This window comes from Schistocerca piceifrons, chromosome 2 (genome assembly GCF_021461385.2).
Source record: "Schistocerca piceifrons isolate TAMUIC-IGC-003096 chromosome 2, iqSchPice1.1, whole genome shotgun sequence".
NCBI classification, from domain to species: Eukaryota; Metazoa; Arthropoda; class Insecta; order Orthoptera; family Acrididae; genus Schistocerca; species Schistocerca piceifrons.
Genome location: NC_060139.1, coordinates 843,283,356 through 843,304,232, shown reverse-complemented (window position 1 = coordinate 843,304,232; position 20,877 = coordinate 843,283,356). Strand labels below are relative to the sequence as shown.

The 20,877-nt window shown below is 39.2% G+C and overlaps 1 protein-coding gene across 3 annotated transcripts in view; it reads left to right on the top strand.

Moving 5' to 3' along the window:
• The window catches only part of LOC124777329 (BRCA2-interacting transcriptional repressor EMSY), a 298,543-nt gene that overhangs the window by 75,985 nt on the left and 201,681 nt on the right, over positions 1–20,877 (top strand). For all 3 annotated transcript variants that reach the window (XR_007015714.1, XM_047252690.1, XM_047252688.1), the window contains exons 5-6: positions 4,182–4,414; positions 9,322–10,041. Coding sequence is in view for 2 of the 3 variants with exons in the window: in XM_047252690.1 (XP_047108646.1) it covers positions 4,182–4,414; positions 9,322–10,041 (953 nt within the window). In the remaining variant the exon portion in view is untranslated. The remainder of the gene's footprint in view (positions 1–4,181; positions 4,415–9,321; positions 10,042–20,877) is intronic.

Below are 20,877 nucleotides of genomic sequence, written 5' to 3'. Positions count from 1 at the left end.
GGTGTACCAGTTCCTTTGCCTCTTCAGTGTATATGTTACATTGCTGTTACAGATGGGCTGTCCCGGCTCATTTGAATGTGCAGTTGAGTATCATATGAGCAGTACCTTCTCCTGATTCTGGCTACTTAAAAGTGTGGCTGTAGGCTATATCGCCACTAGCAACAAGCAGTCATATGGTACCAGAAAAAATTTTCAGGCACTCCATAGCTGACAAGTCCATGCATGGGCAGAGCAGTCTGAGTTGTACAGGGGTCTCCATGTGATCCATATTAAAATTTAGTGATTTTGCTGTTTGCTCTTCATTTACAGCTCTCATGTCAAATGAACACAAAATTAATTTCTGTGGCTGGGAGCTAACAAGTGAATTAAAATACATTCATATAATTACAGAAGGCTAAAATATGTTATTAGTTTCAGTTTTGTTATTTCTCTGTTTTGGGCAGTGAACCGTTCATCACTGTGCAGAACAATGATGTTATTTTTGTAGGCCTGCTAAAGAAATTTGGCTTTTATTATTACCTTTTCCACAGAGGAAGTCTTTTTTTTTTAACGAAGTGTTTCATTCCACACTATTGGCTAGTTCCAACTGTTTGCTGAATTTCAAGTGCATATTTTCATCTTCTGGCACATAACGGCATTATGTTATAATAAAGAACACATCATGAGATAATACAGTAGCGGTATTCCAAGAAAATTTGCATCACAAAAACCACACATAAAGGCTTAATATCAGGTTGGGACCTACTTCATTGCGAATCTGGACATACGAGTGTGCGCTTTAATCCAAATTATGCATTTTAGTATGGTTTACAAAATTCTGATGCTCTTGGAGTATCCTCTGAAATCCTGTTTCTTTTATGATGTAACATAAGATCTCTTAATGCTCTATACATGCGAACATACGGGCTTCCTATGTCATCGTAGCTACGCACGCACAGGTACGTCTGGTTTCTGGCACTCTCTGGCTACTGCTGAAATGAACCTATTTCTAATGCGTAGCAGAAAAATATTGCAAATGGTGATTTGAAAAGTGTTACTTTGAAAGTAAATTTCCTTTTACGTAAGATAAATTATGTTTCGTGTGAGAATGTGCAATAAATTTCTTAAATCACAGAGCATTTTACTCTCATTTAAAACTTAACACCTTGGGGACCAGCCACTAAAAAGAATTTCGAGCGTACTGGGACATTTGTATGATGTATCTTTAAGTGTAACACGCGCAAAAAATGCCAATATTATAAGTGAAAGCTTAACTTTTCTTGTAGCTACACCATGCATATTAATTTAAACCATTAACTTTTCCTATTTATGTGTTTGCCCTACTTAACAGTGATGTTGCTATGGGCTGACTACATCACATGCCATATGCTCTGAATAACTGCTGTCGTCAGCTGCCAAGATCACGTGACATGAGCAATGATTGGCTTACAAATTCGAATCGCAATCTCGATTTCAAAACAACTGTATTTTTTAACCGGAAAATCCTGGGAATTTTTTTCCTTGCCCTCATATACACCCTGTAAGTAGGTTCCTCATTTCAGGGCTTGATAATTAATGATAAGTAATCAAAGCCCTGATGATGGATGTGTTTCAACTGTTCCAGTCTGGATGATTAATGGGGCCATTGTTTGTAGCTGGTTCTTGAGAGTGGTGGGAGGATTGGGAGTGTCTGGAGAAATGGCATGGGAGTATGGGGGAAATGACACAGAAATCTTGTTTGCAGATTAGGTCCATGGGTAGTGCATATCTGTGAATGTCTTCATGAGCTCCTCAGCATACTGGGCAAAGGAGTTCATGTCACTGTAGTTTCAATGTCCCTGGGTGGCTGGGCTCTATGTGAGGGATTTTTTGGTGTGGGAGGAATGACAGCTGTTGAAAAGCAGGTACTGTTGGCGTTTTGTGAGTTTAATGTGGACAGAGGAATGGATGGAGCCATCAGAGAGGAGGTAGTCAATGTCCAGGAAGATGGCACACTGGATTGAGGAGGAATAGGTGAAGTGGATGGGAGAGAAGGTGTTGAGATTGTGAAGAAATGAAGACAGGGTGTCTTGGTCCTTAGTCCTAATCATTAAGATATCATCAGTGAACCTGAACCATATTAAGGGTTTGGTGTTTTGGAAGGCTAGAAAGGCCTCCTCTAGATGGCATAGGATGGTGCTATGTAGATGCCCCTGGCTGTGCTGTTGATTGGTTTGTGTATCTTTGCTTTAAAGGTGAAGTAGCTGCGAGTTAGGATAAAGTTAGTAAGTATAAAGCATTAAGAGATCTTACATTACATCATAAAAGAAACAAGAATGAGGTAGTGGGTTTGGAAAGGTTGGGAAAGGTAGTGTTCAATTGTGGTAGACCATGGGCAACTTTCCTCATTGGTGTGTAGGGTAAGTGGCTTCAACAGTGACAAGTAGGAATTTTTAATATAAATGAGTTTCTCGGTTTCAAAAAGCATTCTGCCACAAGAACAAAATTTCATGGATGAAAGGGGGTTCCCAGAGAAATTGTAATAGGTAGACTACTTTGGTACATAAAAGATAAGCCCAGTTCCTTCATTATACTTGAAATATACAGTAATTGCTAAGGCCATAGTATTGTCTCCCTGTGATCAGCCATGTAATGCTACAATTGGCTAAAGGAGAGGTTTAGGAAAGTTAGTGTGATGTATGAGGTGGAATAGTGGGTTTGGAGTTTTAAAGTAAGTGACAGCGTATCTGTGGTGACAAGAACTCCCTTTCCCAGTATGCTGAGGGTCTCACCAAGACCTTCACAGATAGGCACAATCCTCCACATCTAGTCCGCAAACAGATCTCCCATGCCATTCCCACACACCCCCAATCCTTCCATCGTTATCAAGAACCAGCAACAAAGATTTCCCCCTTTCGTCACCCGATATCAGCCCATACTGGAACAATTGAACCGCATTCTTTATCAGAACAATTGAACCACATTCTTTATCGGGGCATTGATTATCTGTCATCAATCATCATGCCCTGAAATGAGGTACATCCTACCCAGTGTCCTTCACAGCCCTCCTAAAGGGGTGTTCTGTCACCTAAACATCCTAAGTCCATTCCTGTGCCACTCCCAATCCCCATCTCTTGCCACAGGGATCATATCCATGTGAAATGCCCAGGTGCGAGGCCTACCTAATCCACCCAACCACCACTTCCTATTCCAGTCCTGTCACAGGTTTATCCTATCCCATCAGAGGCAAGGCCACTTGTGAAAGTAGCCATTTCTTATACCAGCTCTGCTCCATTCTTTGCACAGCTTTTTATATTGGTATGACTACCAACCAGTTGCCCACCAGGATGATTGCCACTGCCAAACTGTGGCCAAAAGCAAAGTAGGCCATCCTGTGGCACAACTTGCAGCTGAACATAACATGTTTCATTTCAATGGGTGCTTCACTACTTGAGTCATCTGGATCATCCCCTCCACTGCCTACCTTTCTGAACTGTACAGATGGGAGTTATCCTTACAGCGTGGTCTCTACTCTCAAAATTATCCTGGCCTCAACCTTCTATCCCCACATCCTCCATTCAACGGTTTCCACCCACTCTTTCCTATCATCTCCTCCCTATTTTCGTCCCCTAACCCTCTTTCTGTGACACCCTATGTCAATGCATCAGAACTTCTTTCACCTACTCTGCTCCTTTCTTTTTTCTGCTCCCCATTCCCGCACCCCACCCCCACTCCTTCCCTGCCCCACAGCCTCCCGACACTGCATCTATTGAAAGTGTAATCCCTGCATACTCTGCCAGACAGTGCTCTTCTCTTCCCCCACCTATAGCCTGCTATCCCTTCCCCTCCCCCGCGCCCTCTGAAGTGCTGCTTCCATTTTATATGACAGTTGCATTCCAGTCTGAGATGCCAGACATCTGTGCGATATGTGTGCTTGTCTGTGTGAGTGAATGTGTGTGTGTGTGTGTGTGTGTGTGTGTGTGTGTGTGAGAGAGAGAGAGAGAGAGAGAGAGAGAGAGAGAGAGAGAGAGAGAAAGAGAGAAAGAGAAAGAGAGAGAGAGATTCCTTTTCTGAAGAAGGTTGTGCTAAAAGCTAGTGTGTGTCTTCTCGTTGTGCCTGTTTACAACTCCATCCGGCATCTTTACCGTGAGTAGCGATCTATCTTTCCCTTATATTATCACCTCCAAATTGAGATCGTATAGTTAAATGCTTTTCTATTTCAGCCAAGTTTGGAAACAAAATGGTTTCACACAACTGTGAGCCAAATGTACCAGAAGCAATAGTACCACCGCAAAGATCAAACAGCCCAACTGAGATGGCATGTAGTACACTATCTCCTGTTGTCTCCCAGATGAAAACCAATGAAGAGGAAGAAAACTCAAGAAAACGCCGTCGATCCTCTTGTGAGAGGACTAATTCCTTAAGTTCACCTCTATTGCAACCTCCTCCCACAAAGGTGGGTATGGCATGCTTTAGGTTCCTATTCTAGGTAATAACCTTACAGTAGAAATGATGTTCCAGTTGCTGTTCAGCAAAAGAATAATTATCAGGCAATCAAAATAGTTTTTTAAAGCTTAGAATATCCTCAAACTCATAAATTTATGCTCAAAATGCCTAAAATATATTTAAACATGGATAGTCGAGCATGAAAAAGAATTATTTTAGGTTGTCTATGGTAAATAGTACTACATAATGAAACGCACCTAATTTCATGTTATAGAACCTGGGATGAAAAAATGGAAATTATTTAAGTAAAAAATTAAATAAAATAAAAAAGCACTCCTCTTTTGACATCAGATTGTTTTTGGTCTTCCATCTTACTCATTAAATGACAAAGAAATTGTGTACTGAGATCACTGTCAATGCTTTTTGAGTGTATCATTTTTATAAACATATCCAGCAACAGTTTCTCATTCACCTTTGCTTAGGTGTCTTCATAAATAACACCATGACAACATTTACATAACTTTCAGTCCCATTACATATCAGAGCACTTTAACAAGAATACATAACCAAACTTTAGAACTCAGGATTTAAAACAGCATCACTAAACCTCTGAAAAAAAAACTCACATCCCTGTTCATCAGTTGCACTGCCCATTAAGTTACAAAAGGTGGGAGTCAATCATAAGTTAGCATATTCCAGATCTTACTTGTGCAGCTGAGATATTTTCTGAACTCCCTGTTTATTTTCTGCTCTCTGCCAATGCATCCACCCTTCTTTCCCCACTCCTTTCCTTTTTTTGTTCTTTTTTCCCCACCTCCCTGTCCCACAACCTCTCGATGCTGTGCCTGTTGGCAGTCTAGTCCCTACACACTCCACCAGACAGTGTTTGTCTCTCTTCCCTCCCATAAACTACTATCCCTTCTCCTTCTGCTTCCCCACTCCCTCCAGATTGCTGCTTGCATCCCATGTGATGTTGCATTCTGGCTCGAGATGTTGGAGTTGGCAGTCTTGTGTGCATGAGGGGTGTGTGTGTGTGTGTGTGTGGTGTGTGTGTGTGTGTGTGTGTGTGTGTGTGTGTGTGTGTGTTTTACTGACAAAGGCTGTAGCTGACAGATGTATGTGAGTGTCTTTTAGTTGTGCCCGTCTGCAACTTGACGTGTCTTCTTTACAGTAAGTAAAGATACTGTTGATATTTATTCATTCAGCCACAGACAATGGAAACTGTATGGATGTTGTCAACACATAAAGACATAAAATACAGTCACAGAGATACGCAGATGTACACAATTACACACATAAATATATAAACACATTACTTGCCCTACTGAGTTATCCATTTGGACATTGTATTTCACTGTTCTATTGAAAATGTTGTAAAATGCCTCTTAATTGCAGTAATTAATCATAAGCATAATTGTCAACAAAATTTACACATCATTTTAGATAATCCGTTACAGTATTATGAAAATGCTTTTCTAACAGATAATTTTTAGAGTATTCCTGAAGGCATGTCTTTGATCTCTTGTGGTAGTTTATTGTATAATTTAATTCAATTATCTTTTGGGTTATCATAAGTGGTGGACAGATTTGGTTGCATGTTTGCAGTGGGTACTCATATGGAACAGTCAACATTCCCATAGATTTAGCCAGCCGGAGTGGCCGAGCGGTTTTAGGCGCTACAGTTTGGAACCGCGCAACCGCTACGGTCACAGGTTCGAATCCTGCCTCGGGCATGGATGTATGTGATGTCCTTAGGTTAGTTAGGTTTAAGTAGTTCTTCGTTCTAGGGGACTGATGACCTCAGAAGTTAAATCCCATAGTGCTCAGAGCCCATAGATTTAATCAACACAGTGCAGTGAGTTCTCTTGCTGCTTTTTGTCTAATTCGTACAGTCCTTTTTAGTAGCTTAAAGATTGTTTGTATGTTCTCCTCAGTTGTTCCCCAGAACAATATCCCATAACTTATCACAGACTGAACATATGCAAAATATGTTGTTCTGGTGAATCAGCTACTACAAACAGAATTTATTATTCTAAGTGCAAAGCATGCTTGAAACTATTCGTTTCTGGAGGGTAGTAACATGTTCAGTCCATTTTAGTTGTGCGTCAGCATCCATCCCTAAAAATTTTGTTTGTGATACACATTCTACAAGTTCATTTTTCACTTTTCTGCTTATTTGGAAACTAATTCTGTTTCTTACAGTTAATTTTGTACAGACTGTATTTCATCAAATTTGTGTTGTAGCCTGGTAGTTTGTTTCTGAAATATTGATTTGCAAAGTTTGCAATTTTTTGGGATAATTTTTTGTGGTACCATTGTACTGTAATTGTATGTTTACCTGTTTGTTGGATGACCAGGTATTCTACCCTCCAACCAAAATATTTTTGCTGGTGTTATTTATCAATAGTGATGTATATTTGTGTAATAGTTTCCTTTGTCTTTTATTTATTCTGCAATAATTGTAAATGCGAAAAAATAACATTTACTTGCACACTGTAAGGACCAAAGACTATGTACAAAAAACACTTTTCCTTCTTCAGTGCCTAATAGGGATTTCCAGTGTCAAAATATAGCTATAAATTTGTAGGAATGGCTAATAAGATATAGTTTTAATTTACTTTTCAGTACACAGAGATTGCTTGTATTATGAATGTAGTTAGCTTATTAATGGCAATTGCACCACAGTGTATAACCCCACTTCTACATTAAACAAAATTGGGAAGTCTACATGAAATTTATTTTTATATCATGTATTGTGGTTGTGTAAACCAAGGTTAATCTGAATTTGATTTTTGCAAAATAAATATTTTACTTGCATGGTAATTTCAGAGAGAAAAGAAGGATTTGAAGTATGAAAAATAAGCTAAATTTATTTCCTACAGGTAAAATCGGGGAGTGCAAAAAATGCTGAATTGAAATTTTTATCAGCTTATCCAAGCATGTGCCCTGGACTTTACCAAATTTTCAGTGTCTAATTTTTTTCTCCTTTAAGCCAAACACTTAAATAACAAAGGTTCACCCATGACAAGAATAGTACCACTGGAAAGGAAAGAAGGTGGAAAGAGCATTTGTTAATTTACCCAAAATGGAGAAATGGAAAAAAGAACACATTGACACCGGTGTGTCAGACCCACCATACTTGCTCCGGACACTGCGAGAGGGCTGTACAAGCAATGATCACACGCACGGCACAGCGGACACACCAGGAACCGCGGTGTTGGCCGTCGAATGGCGCTAGCTGCGCAGCATTTGTGCACCGCCGCCGTCAGTGTCAGCCAGTTTGCCGTGGCATACGGAGCTCCATCGCAGTCTTTAACACTGGTAGCATGCCGCGACAGCGTGGACGTGAACCGTATGTGCAGTTGATGGACTTTGCGCGAGGGCGTATAGTGGGCATGCGGGAGGCCGGGTGGACGTACCGCCGAATTGCTCAACACGTGGGGCGTGAGGTCTCCACAGTACATCGATGTTGTCGCCAGTGGTCGACGGAAGGTGCACGTGCCCGTCGACCTGGGACCGGACCGCAGCGACGCACAGATGCACGCCAAGACCGTAGGATCCTACGCAGTGCCGTAGGGGACCGCACCGCCACTTCCCAGCAAATTAGGGACACTGTTGCTCCTGGGGTATCGGCGAGGACCATTCGCAACCGTCTCCATGAAGCTGGGCTACGGTCCCGCACACCGTTAGGCCGTCTTCCGCTCACGCCCCAACATCATGCAGCCCGCCTCCAGTGGTGTCGCGACAGGCGTGAATGGAGGGACGAATGGAGACGTGTCGTCTTCAGCGATGAGAGTCGCTTCTGCCTTGGTGCCAATGATGGTCGTATGCATGTTTGGCGCCGTGCAGGTGAGCGCCACAATCAGGACTGCATACGACCGAGGCACACAGGGCCAACACCCGGCATCATGGTGTGGGGAGCGATCTCCTACACTGGCCGTACACCACTGGTGATCATCGAGGGGACACTGAATAGTGCACGGTACATCCAAACCGTCATCGAACCCATCGTTCTACCATTCCTAGACTGGCAAGGGAACTTGCTGTTCCAACAGGACAATGCACGTCCGCATGTATCCCGCGCCACCCAACATGCTCTAGAAGGTGTAAGTCAACTACCCTGGCCAGCAAGATCTCCGGATCTGTCCCCCATTGAGCATGTTTGGGACTGGATGAAGCGTCGTGTCACGCGGTCTGCACGTCCAGCACGAACGCTGGTCCAACTGAGGCGCCAGGTGGAAATGGCATGGCAAGCCGTTCCACAGGACTACATCCAGCATCTCTTCGATCATCTCCATGGGAGAATAGCAGCCTGCATTGCTGCGAAAGGTGGATATACACTGTACTAGTGCCGACATTGTGCATGCTCTGTTGCCTGTGTCTATGTGCCTGTGGTTCTGTCAGTGTGATCATGTGATGTATCTGACCCCAGGAATGTGTCAATAAAGTTTCCCCTTCCTGGGACAATGAATTCACGGTGTTCTTATTTCAATTTCCAGGAGTGTATATATAAAACCAAACCAAATCAGATCAGTATGAAATATAGGAAGGAAACTGAATGGTATTGACGATGAGAGTCAGAACAGGAAGTGTGCTTGAATAGCCTCATGGTATGGTGGCTGCTTGTGAATATTATGTACTCTAGGTTCGAGTCCTGGTCTAGCACAAATTCTAAATTTCAGCTTCAAGTACACATCAACACACTTACTGTTATAGGCAAGTGTTCTCGTGAGAGTCCATGATTCGTATGTGTATCAAAATGTTAGTGGCTTAATCTTAATTGACTTGGCCTTCTCCTGCTAATAATATTTCTTAAGTTTCTGTGAGGTTTACATTACATTGCCTTTATGTGTGCATTATTAATGTACATTTCTTAATACACATTGTCCTATTAATGTTGTTTTTGTTATGATATAGGTTTCTGCAGTCGCACAGTCACCATCATCAGCACTTCCTCAGCCAAAGCTGCCAGTGGACGCGTGCACACGACAAAACCATCATACACAAGAGCAATCACTGCCACAGAAACTGCAACAACCAATTTTATTACTGCAGTCTCCCACCCACCAACAGTTACCAAAAGTGCAACTGCAGCAATCGCTGCCATGTGTGACGCAGCAGCAGCAGCAGCAGCAACAACAACACCAGCAGCAGCAGCAGCAGCAGCAGCAGCAGCAGTCACAGTCACTACTGCATTTGCAATCACAACAACCTCCACCTCCAGCCTCACCAGTACTACAGCGGCAGCACCAGCAGCAGCCGCAGCCACATGAACTAAAACAACCAACACAGGAGCAGAAGCAACAATCTCAGCAGCAAAACCACCATCACCATCACCACCACCATCACCACCACCACCAGCAGCAGCAGCAGCAGCTACAACAACAACAACAACAAAAAGAACATCAGCTGCATTCACAACAGCTGCCATCACAACCACAACCATTGCAGCAGCAGCAGCAACAACAACGTAGCCAAAAAGTACAGCAGATGTCACAGACATCATGCATTCCCAAGACTGAATCGTACCCAGCTAGTATACCTCCTGTCAAAATCACGTTAACTGCAGCATCCAGCCGGGCACCTGTGACGACAGTAACAACTTCTGCAGTTTCTGCTCCTCCATCAACTCAAAAGGTTCGCACAATCTTTACTTCTTACATTTCAGATGATTTTGTTTTAAAACTTTAGAATTTGATATTTGTATGAATTCAAGTTGAAGCTTTGGTAGTATATTATTTGTTAATTATTTATTTAAATTTACGGTATGTTGAGACCAAACATTTGTTATTCCCAACCTATAAACAGTGGCCTGGTGCACAACAAATATAGTCAGAAATAACTTATACTTATGCTTTTCCAGTTATAACGTTCTCTCCCAGAAAACGTGACCTGTAAAAGAAGAAAATGCAGAGAAAATACAAGTCTAAGTAACTTATAATGTTTATCTTTATATATGCTGCTCTAAGAGCACGTTGCAGATTAACATCTCATTGAAAATAAAATAATATATGTCAAAAATTGTTGCAATGGATTCATCACAAAGTGTATTTTTTTTCTTCAGTTAATGATTCATTTGATACATAAACAGCTATAATGTTAGCTATCACTTCTGAAAACATTTACTGAATGTAAAAAAAAAAAACAGCAGAGGGTGGGGGTGGACCACAGCTCATGTTGTGTCAACACTGTCAGATCATATAAGTGAGTGGTATTTTGATTTGACCCCAGTTTGGCTTGCATTATTGTGGTTTACAGGCAGTTGCCTGCACTCATATTGGGACTGGTGGGCTGGATAAGCTTTCCTGCATCAGGAAAATAAGAACATGAAAAACCATGTTTACATTGGAACCCTAATATCCAGATATATCTCAACATTCATACATTGAACTGTACATTTAATCAAATGACACACACACACACACACAAACACACAGTGATATCTGTACAAAGAAAAGGTCAAATTGTAGTCATAATCAGCATTGTATTATGATGTACAGCATGTTCTCTTTAATGCTAAAGAAAACCTCAGTTTTTGCATACATTGTAGCTGGAAGAATAGTACAGTCGAAAAGTTCTTTCATCTTCCCCTTTTTTGGGCTAATATCACTGTAGCCATAAGCACGCTGAAACTGTCCAAGTGACAAAAGTGAACTTAGTCATATTTTCAATAAGTGGGAGGAGTAACCACTGTTCCTAGGTTTTACCAACAAAGTAATTACTGGCCAGCAGAACTAACAGTTGCCTGTGCACGCTGAAACTGTCCAAGTGACAAAAGTGAACTTAGTCATATTTTCAATAAGTGGGAGGAGTAACCACTGTTCCTAGGTTTTACCAACAAAGTAATTACTGGCCAGCAGAACTAACAGTTGCCTGGTGCCAAATTCTACAATTATAAATTGTTACAGCTCATGCTAAACGGTAAAGCATGTCATGCTGTGAACTAATAAAGTTTGGGAGTTCGGGTGGAACAAAATTTCTAGGTTGTAAGAAATTAATTAAATAATTAAAAGTTGTGTTGGGTATTTGTTTGATTCATCAGTAACAGTGGCAACTGATTATATGTGCCAGAATTTCTCTCATTAATATTGTGAATCTGCATGAGAGAGAGATCCTCTCATCTGCCTAGCAAATCATCTGACATGGCTCTTGTGTTAACTTTGTTTGATTCATTTCAACTGATCCTATCAGTGTTCAGTTCTGAACGAATTTTTTACCCTGCAGTTTTGAGATCTGTGTCTACTTTATCAACATTTCTCCTTTCTTTCTAAGGTGTTAACTTTTCTGTCTCATCTACAAAATTTCTGTGCTGTATTACAAATCTTTGTATAATTTTGATATCAGTATCAAACACACCTACTCCTGCATGATCAGTCCATTCCTTTACATTGGTACTAACACACTTTTGTTCAAGCTCTTTAAATCCGACCTCATCCAACAGTTTTGTATCTTGTTGGGAATATCTTTGCAAACTGTCGGAACTTCTTTAAAGTTTTTTGCTAATTTATCGTGCACAGTTTGCAGATCATCTTTATTCCCAGTTAGCTCATCTAATGTAGCTGCAGTTTTGTTTTGTTTCTCTAACATTTGCGAAAATTTCTGCTTGAATTTTTGATCAATATTCGTAAATTTTTGATTGAGATTTGTAAATTTTTGATTGAATTTTGATCAACATTTGTAAATTTTTGTGAAATGTTTCTAACATATCCTTCAGAAAATGCATCACCCCATGCATGCTATTTGTATCAGCTGAGGCAATGTTGTCTAATATTATGTTGCTGCTTGGCTCATAAACATTCCATATTTGCACAACACCAGACTGTCTGAAATTTCGTGTCATCCTGCAATATCCCTTTCATAACTGTTGTGGGAAAAAATGCTTTCAGGTGTGGTAATTCATCCACTGTCTGCATTGGAATATTACCTAGCAAAATTCTCTCATTTATGTTCTCTGTCAAACTCATATCATGACTGCCATTAATGGTGTCATTATTCTGATGATGTGCTGTGTTTACTGTTTGCATCGGCACATCGATATTTACTGTTAGTTCATGTTCTCTTGGGCCAACAGCATAGTACATGTCAGTATAAGACAAAATGAAAATTAATGCTCCAAAACTAGCTGCAATAAGGCAAAAGATTTTTAATATTTTACACCATTTTATTTCCATTGTCAAGCGACATCTAGTTGGAAGTAACAAGCCTATAGCATCTGTAGTAAATTTTTTCTGTCATGTCTTGGTAATTGTAATACTTTTTGTAGTTATGAAATGTAAAAATATATGTTTTTGTCAGATACTTTGACAGTTCTATTTTGACATTTCTTTACTGTCAAAATATCTGACAGAAACTTAAATTTTTGTGTTTCATAACTACAAAAAGTATTATACTTACCAAGACATGACAGGAAAAATTTACTGTAGATGCAATATGGTCATCACTTTCAGCCAGACGTCACTTGATTATGGCAATAAGCTCAAACAGACTTGTCGTGTAAAATAAATATTATTTTATTGCAGCTAGTTTTGGAGCATTCATTTTCATCTACTATTAGGTTGGTGCATAAGCTCATAGTGTTTTTGTTTCACATTTTGATGTTCCAGTTGCAGAATAGGTTTAATTATTGATTTTCTTTTTTGCTTGTAGTTCACTATAGCTATTCGAGTTTACGTTGTGTCATTTTGTCATTTGGAGATAGTGAGTAGAGCTGTGGATGCTAGAAAGTGTAGTAGTGCCAAGTGGAGAAATCGGAACATTTGCAACACATTCTTCTGTTTGAGTTCCATAGAAGGGAGACAGCAGTGGGGGCAGCCAGAAACATTTCAGCTGTGCATGGGAACAATAGTTTCTCATTTTAAGAAGAATCATTTTGCATTTGTGACTCTCCACGTTCAGTAAGACTTTCAGGCTTTGATGAAGATCATTTAAACACATTAATTCACACTGATCAACATCATTGTACTTGAGAACTAGAACATGTGGTGAATTGTGATAACTCCGTCATCATACAACATTTTCAAGCAATCAAGAAGGTTCAAAAATTGGGTGTATGGGTACTGCATGCTCTAAGACAAATTCACAAAAATCAGTGGATGCCTAGATGTGCATCCCTCCTTGCCTGTCATCAATTGGCTCATGAACAATGCCTACCATTCCTATTCTGCATCGTTACTGACGATGAGAAATTGTGTCTTTATGCTAACATAAGGAAAAGAAAGGTATGGTTGAGCTCAAACAAAGCAGCAACTCCCTGTACAATGTCCTATGCCCATTCACAAGAGATTATGTTATGCGCCTATTGGAACAGCAACAGTGTGGCATACTACAAATTGCTTCCCCAAGTTGTTACCATCACTGCTGACATTTATTGTCAACAACTAAGATGTCTTGCAGATGCAATCCAAGAACAATGACCAGGAAGACTGTATGAAGTGATGCTAGTCCATGATAACACCTGTCTACATTCTGCTAGACTGACAAAAAACAATATATATACATTGAGTTGGGAAGTTATTCTGCACCCACCTTGTTCACCTGATCTTGCACCTGCAGGTTTTCACCTTTTCTGCCCTCTGTTGAACGGCCTTCAAGGGGCATCCCTTTCAGATGAAAATGTGCTCCAAACATGACTTGAGGAGTTCTTCTTCACGTCAGAACCATGCCATTTCTACAGTTGCAGAATCGAAAAGTTACCCAAGCATTTACAGACTGTTGTAAATAGTGAATATATTATTGAAGACTAAAGCCTCATTTATATGTAACTGTTGTGTTTACTAAACTTACAGAAAATGCTATGAACTTATGCACCATCCTAATATTTTGTGAGTCTGGTTATTTAAAATATTTGCATTAATTTGTTCACTTTTTGTTAGCTCCATTTTTAGTGGCTGAACAGATGTTCAACCGTGAAAATATTACTGAGAGTTGTAATTATTCTTTATATACTGGAAAATTTTTAGTGTGCATTTGTGCACATCAATATGGCTGCTACTTTCTACAGGAATGTTTCGTGTAGCACAAGATTGCCAACATGGAATACTATGTTTTATTGAAAGTTGCTACTGGAAAAACTACATTTAATTGCACATTGTTTGACTGACTACAGGCGAATAAATATCAAGCCTTCGTCTTAGCTTGTGTGATGGCGTCTTATTGATTTGCCATTTCAGATATGACTTATTCTTTGTATTATAATTTTGCAAATACCTTATTTCCCTCTTATACTCCTTTCTCGTATTTCACTTCTCTTTTTAGCATGCAACCAGAAAGAAAATTTACATCCATTATTACATAAATGATCAGTCTTTTTACACATATATAGAAGTATGTGACTATTGTTCCAGGCACAGTCCCTGTGAGGTCGCCACATATAATAATAAAATAACAAATAGGGTTGTGGATGACCTTACAAGGAAAGACATTGTATATAAAAGGAAACCATGCACTATTAATTGGAATGTTATTTTTACATAATATTACGAGGCTGTGGTGAGTCAAAAGTGTCCGTAAATTCTGTAAAGTTCAACTTTTTTACCTTTTAGTTTCTTGTGATCCTTGTAAGGTCTGTAAGGTCACCACTCTTTTCACTTGTTATTCTCATGTTAGCCATAATGGAGCTGAATCGGACATTAATATTGCTAAGTCTCCGTGGTTTAGAACTGACCCTGATTGCAGCATTCTATGATGAATTAATTCATAAAACACTTATACATTTTATACTGAATATTTTGCATGTAGATTACACAAAAATACTGCTCCATTTTCTTGGACAAAACAAGAGGTTTGTACAGCGCAAACATTCATAAGTACGAGAGAAGAGACTATCTAGAAATGGTAACAGAAAAAGAATGTAAAGATTCATTTTTTTGTTTTCTGGTAATGACTCTGACAATTTCAGTAATTATACTATGTTTCTTACATAAAATCATGGTTATGGTTCGTGAATAAATATGTGCGTCCCCAAATTTTTAGAATGATAATTTTTTCCCACAAAATTTTTATCACATACTAACCTGTTGGCGTTCTTGCAAAAACTTTATATATCTTTGCAAAGGTACAATCCCGGTATTTATTCCTAAATTGGGTTGACCTGAAAGATGACATTCAGGGTGTGGGATGTTAATTATCGTGAATGGCCCTGCATACAGTACTTGCCACTTATGGTTTGAAAGATTTAGGGAGCATGCATAAGAGTACCTCCTCTCCAACTTGAAAAGGGCAGAAGCACCCTAATCTTTTATCGTGCATTTGTCTTCTCTTTTATGCCCATGTGTTACGGCTTGTTTACGTGTGCCTGACCTTTTCTTCTAACAATATTTTATTTTGGAGTGCTTTTGGGAGTGGCTTGACCCATTTGTCAATCTCAGTCTTCCCAAACATCAGATCAGTCAGTGTGAATCCCGTGGAGGTGTCTGAAAGAATGTTTACTACATGCTGAAGTGGCTCTGAGCACTATGGGACTCAACTTCTGAGGTCATTAATCCCCTAGAACTTAGAACTAGTTAAACCTAGCTAACCTAAGGACATCACACACATCCATGCCCGAGGCAGGATTCGAACCTGCGACCGTAGCGGTCTCGCGGTTCCAGACTGCAGCGCCTACATGCTGAAGTGGTTCGAAATATTCTGTCTAGCTGGTGAGGAGCATATGTCCTAATTAACCTGTTAAATTCATTAAATACTCAATTGCTGGACGTGCTTATGGGTGGAAGTGTGAAACTGGAATGTATTTTATCGGTTGTTCTTTCAAAAAATCACTCCACTTGCTGCTTGTAAAGTTGGAAATGTTATCAGTTAATATTGCTAGTGGTTTCCCAAATTTCAGTAAATAATTATTTGTAAATCTGCTGATAATAGGTGTGGAAGTCATTGCTTTAACCATGTATGTGTGAAGGTACCTAGTAACAATATTAAGTAATGCAGTTATATGTTTTACCCCACCCCTAGCTTGTGGTAGGGGCCAGATGCGCCCAGGGATACCAAGTTTAGTGATTTAGTAGGAATAATTGGATGTAGTTCTGTTAAACTTGGTAGATTTGGGTGTTTCACCTTTTGAAAATGGCACATTTTCTTATGACTCATTGTACTGTTCATCAGACACTAGGAAAATAGGATTATGAAATGATTTTGTATGTGCACTTTGATATGCCATAGCACCATACTATGGTGGCAACCAGTGGGTCGTCCACATAAAATGCATACTGTAGGACAATGCCACGCAGTAAAATGTCATGACAGACCACTTGAGAAAGTCTGATCTGTATTGTTCTTAGCCATGAAAGCTGGAAAATGACTTGGAGAATGAGCACAATAGAATATTTGAATGGGATGAATCTTAAAAATTGTATGAAATCTCAATATAAATGGTCAAAACATGGTAAATGAGTATCGTGCACACTGTGATTTAACTTAAAATTAGTGAAAGGAATGTAAAACAAAATCACCGAAACGTCACTAAGTGAGATAAATCGTCACTATCCTTAATCGAAATGAGTAGCTGTGAGACTTTGGGAGTATTGTGGTTATCCAACTACTGCTGCTTCTTTTTTTTTTTTTTATGGCCATCATCCTTTTGAGTATGGGTATATCAATAAATGATTTTAAGTAATATGTAAAATGTAGCTCAGTAAAGTAGAATTACAACAAATATACTCTTTTAAACGGTCAAAAATACAATTTTATCACAGTTATCAATTATTCTGAATGCTTCAAAAATATGTAACAGTCATGTGTATGTAGTCTGAAACAGTGCTATTATTTTAAATTCAAAACTGGGAATTGGTACTTTTGCCTCAAAAAAGACAATGCAATTGCAGGGTCCCTATAGCAATTGCTATATGGAGAAACCACCTATGAAAACACACACTCTCAAGCTAGCCACTATGTTTATATTGTTTTCTGTAATTGATCGTCCCCTTGATCGCACTCCTGGACAAATAATCAGCACCGAATGAGCACCATTATGACATTTACAGACTATATACAGATAGTTAAGATTCTGTATCCAACTGACAGTCCAGTACTGTGCTAATGAAAGGCTGAAGGAGAGAGTGATTATATACATGGGATATATAAAGCAAAGGAACTTGAAGACAATATTATGGGAAAGGAAGTAGATGAAAATGAGATGGAACATATGACACTGCAAGAAGATTGGTTGGTTGGTTTAAGGGGAGGACATCTGAACAGTACAACTGAAGACTGAAAGGTCAAGACAAAATAAGGCTTGTGGAGTTGATATTCCCTCAGAATTGTTAAGATCTTTGTGAGAACCTGGTACGCAAGATATGAGGCAGGCAAACCACCCACTGACCTTAGATAGAATGTAATAACCCCAGTTGCAAAGCAGGCATCAGTTTAATAAAAAATGGTTGGAAAATACTGACACTAATTATTTACAGAAGAACTGAAAAATTAGTAAAATTGTACCTTATGTTATATCGGTAGGGGTTCCTGAGAAATGTAGGAACACACGAGACAATACTGAGCCTACTATTTAGCCTAGAGATAGGTTGAAGAAAGGCAGACCTGTTTTATAACATTTGTAAGTTTCAATAAAGTTTTTGACAATGTGGACTGGATTACACTCTTTGAAATTATGAAGTTATCGGGGAAAAAGAGGCTATTTACAACTTGTACAGAAACCAGACGGCACTGACAAGAGTCGAAGGCTGTGAGCAATGGTGGAGAAGAGAGTGGGGCTTGTTATCTATCCCAGATGTTATTCAGTCTGTACATTGAGCAAGTTGTCAACGAAGCCAAGGAGAGATTCAGGAAGGGAATTAAATTTGGGTAAGTGTGTGTGTGTGTCTGTGAGAGAGAGAGAGAGAGAGAGAGAGAGAGAGAGAGAGAGTGGGGGGTGGGGGCTATTTTGACAGCAAATTAGCTGTCGATGGTCTAAGTAGAGGGCGTATAAAATGCAGAGTGGCAAGAACAAGAAGAGCATTTCTGAAGAACAGAAATTAGTTAACACGGAATATCAGCTTAAGTTTTGAGAAGTAACATTATATGAAAGCGAAGCATGGACGCTGAACAATAGGGACAATAAGAAAATATAAGCTTTTGAAATGTGGTGGCACAGAAGAATGCTAAAGATTAGATGGATAGACGGGATAACAAATGAAGAGATACTGAATGGATTTGTGGAGAAAAGAAACTTATGCCACATCTTGATTAAAAGAAGGAATAGGTTGATAGGACAAATCCTAGGACATCAAGGAATAGCTAATTTAGCAAAATATCGAAGCATTGGGCATTAAACTTGAAGAGGACACCAAGGCTTGAATACAACAAAGAGGTTCAAATGGGTGCAGGTTGCCATAGTTATGCAGAGGCAGAGACTTGCTCAAGACCCGCTAATGCAGTGAACTGCTTTAAACCAGTGTCCAGAATGAAGAGCACAGCAACCTCCTCCCAACTTCTTTATGTTTTCTTTCATTTCTTTTAACCATTTGTTCTTGAACATGTGTGTGTTCTTTAAATCTATGACACTAATATCCAGGAATAGTGGCAAATTCCCATCTGGTAATGCTGATTTCTCTCTATACCATTTCAGGCAAACCTATGTTTCTCGTGTTTGTAGACTTAGAGAGAAAGCTTTTGACAATTTTGACTGGAATACTCTCTTTCAAATTCTGAAGGTGGCAGGGGTAAAATACAGGAAGCGAAAGGCTATTTACAGTTTGTACAGAAACCAGATGGCAGTTATAAGAGTCGAGGAGCATGAAAGGGAAGCAGTGGTTGGGAAGGAAGTGAGACAGAGTTGTAGCCTATCCCCAATGTTATTCAATCTGTATATTGAGCAATCAGTAAAGGAAACAAAAGAAAAATTCGGAGTAGGAATTAAAATCCATGGAGAAGAAATAAAACTTTGAGATTTTCCGATGACATTGTAATTCTGTCAGAGACAGCAAAGGACCTGTAAGAGGAGCTGAGCAGAATGGACAGTGTCTTAAAAGGAGGATATAAGATAAACATCAACAAAAGCAAAACAAAGAAAATGGACTGTAATCGAATTAAATCAGGTGATGCTCTGGGAATTAGATTAGGAAATGAGACACTGAAAGTAGTAAAGGAGTTTTGCAATTTGGGGAACAAAATAACTGATGATGGTCGAAGTAGAGAAAATATAAAATGTAGACTGGCAATGGCAAGGAAAGCGTTTCTGAAGAAGAGAAATTTGTTAACATCGAGTATAGATTTAAGTGTCAGGAAGCCGTTTCTGAAAGTGTTTGTATGGAATGTAGCCATGTATGGAAGTGAAACGTGGACAATAAATAGTTTGCACAAGAAGAGAATAGAAGCTTTCAAAATGTGGTGCTACAGAAGAATGCTGAAGATTAGATGGGTAGATCACATAACTAATGAGGTGGTATTGAATAGAATTGGAGAGAGGAGAAATTTGTGGCGCATCTTGACTAGAAGAAGACAGATCAGAATATTAAGGATACAGAAATCTAAAAGGAAGTGAAGAAAGGAATAGTTACTATGAAGAAATGCTGAAACTAGATATTTTCCTACACCCCTCTTCCATCCCTTTCAATCTTTCGGTCTGACTACAAAAGCTTGCAAATTTTAATACTTTTATCTGCGTGATCTCTTGCTGCCACTTACTAATGACTCTGTTGCTGGTAGAATGTTAAATTCTTAATTTTCATTTAGTTCCTTTGGGTAAAACTCATCTTTCCCATCTTTTATATCAAACCTGTGTCTTTTTAAGTTTTTTGATGATTTTGTTTTTCAGTCTGCTCAGTTTTTGAAAAAATCATTAATCTTTATTTGCACGTACCATCATGAAAACACTGTCAACATATTTCTTGGCTGGCACAACACAAAACTATGAATGTTTCTTACCACCAGGTGCAGCAAGCCTAATTTCAACTGTGCAGTCCCCAACAATTAGTCTTTCCTTCTCATCCCATCCAGTAAGTCTCATCTGACCCACAGATCAGACAACTTTTCCGAACCCTACCCTTTTTCCTAAACCTCACCCCTCTTCCTTCTGCTTCAGCTCTTCAGCCAGAAGAAGGAGCCACTGATTCCAGAAGCTTGCTAACGTAAATACTTTTTATGTATATGTTCAGCTGCTGCTTAGTGAGTAGATTTTTTTATCTATCCCATTACATTATATTTTCAAAAATAAAACAATTGTAGTCTATCACATAGGTTACAGCTGATGCTGTTTGAATAACTTGAAGATGACCATGACTGAAATATAATCATAAATTGAGGATACGAAAGCAGCACAGTAAGTCACATATGACAGGTTGAAATTTTTTTGTTAACAGGAAAATAATAAACTTCTTCAGAACTCGTAACCATGTATCATTAATCTGAGACCAGTTTTAATTTTATTTCATTTTATCATCATGGTAGAACTGCCACCTATTACAGATTGTCCAGAATTGTATGGCTTTATCGCCTCAATTACGAAGTTACTAAGAAATTACAGTAATAGACATATTCCAATTTGAT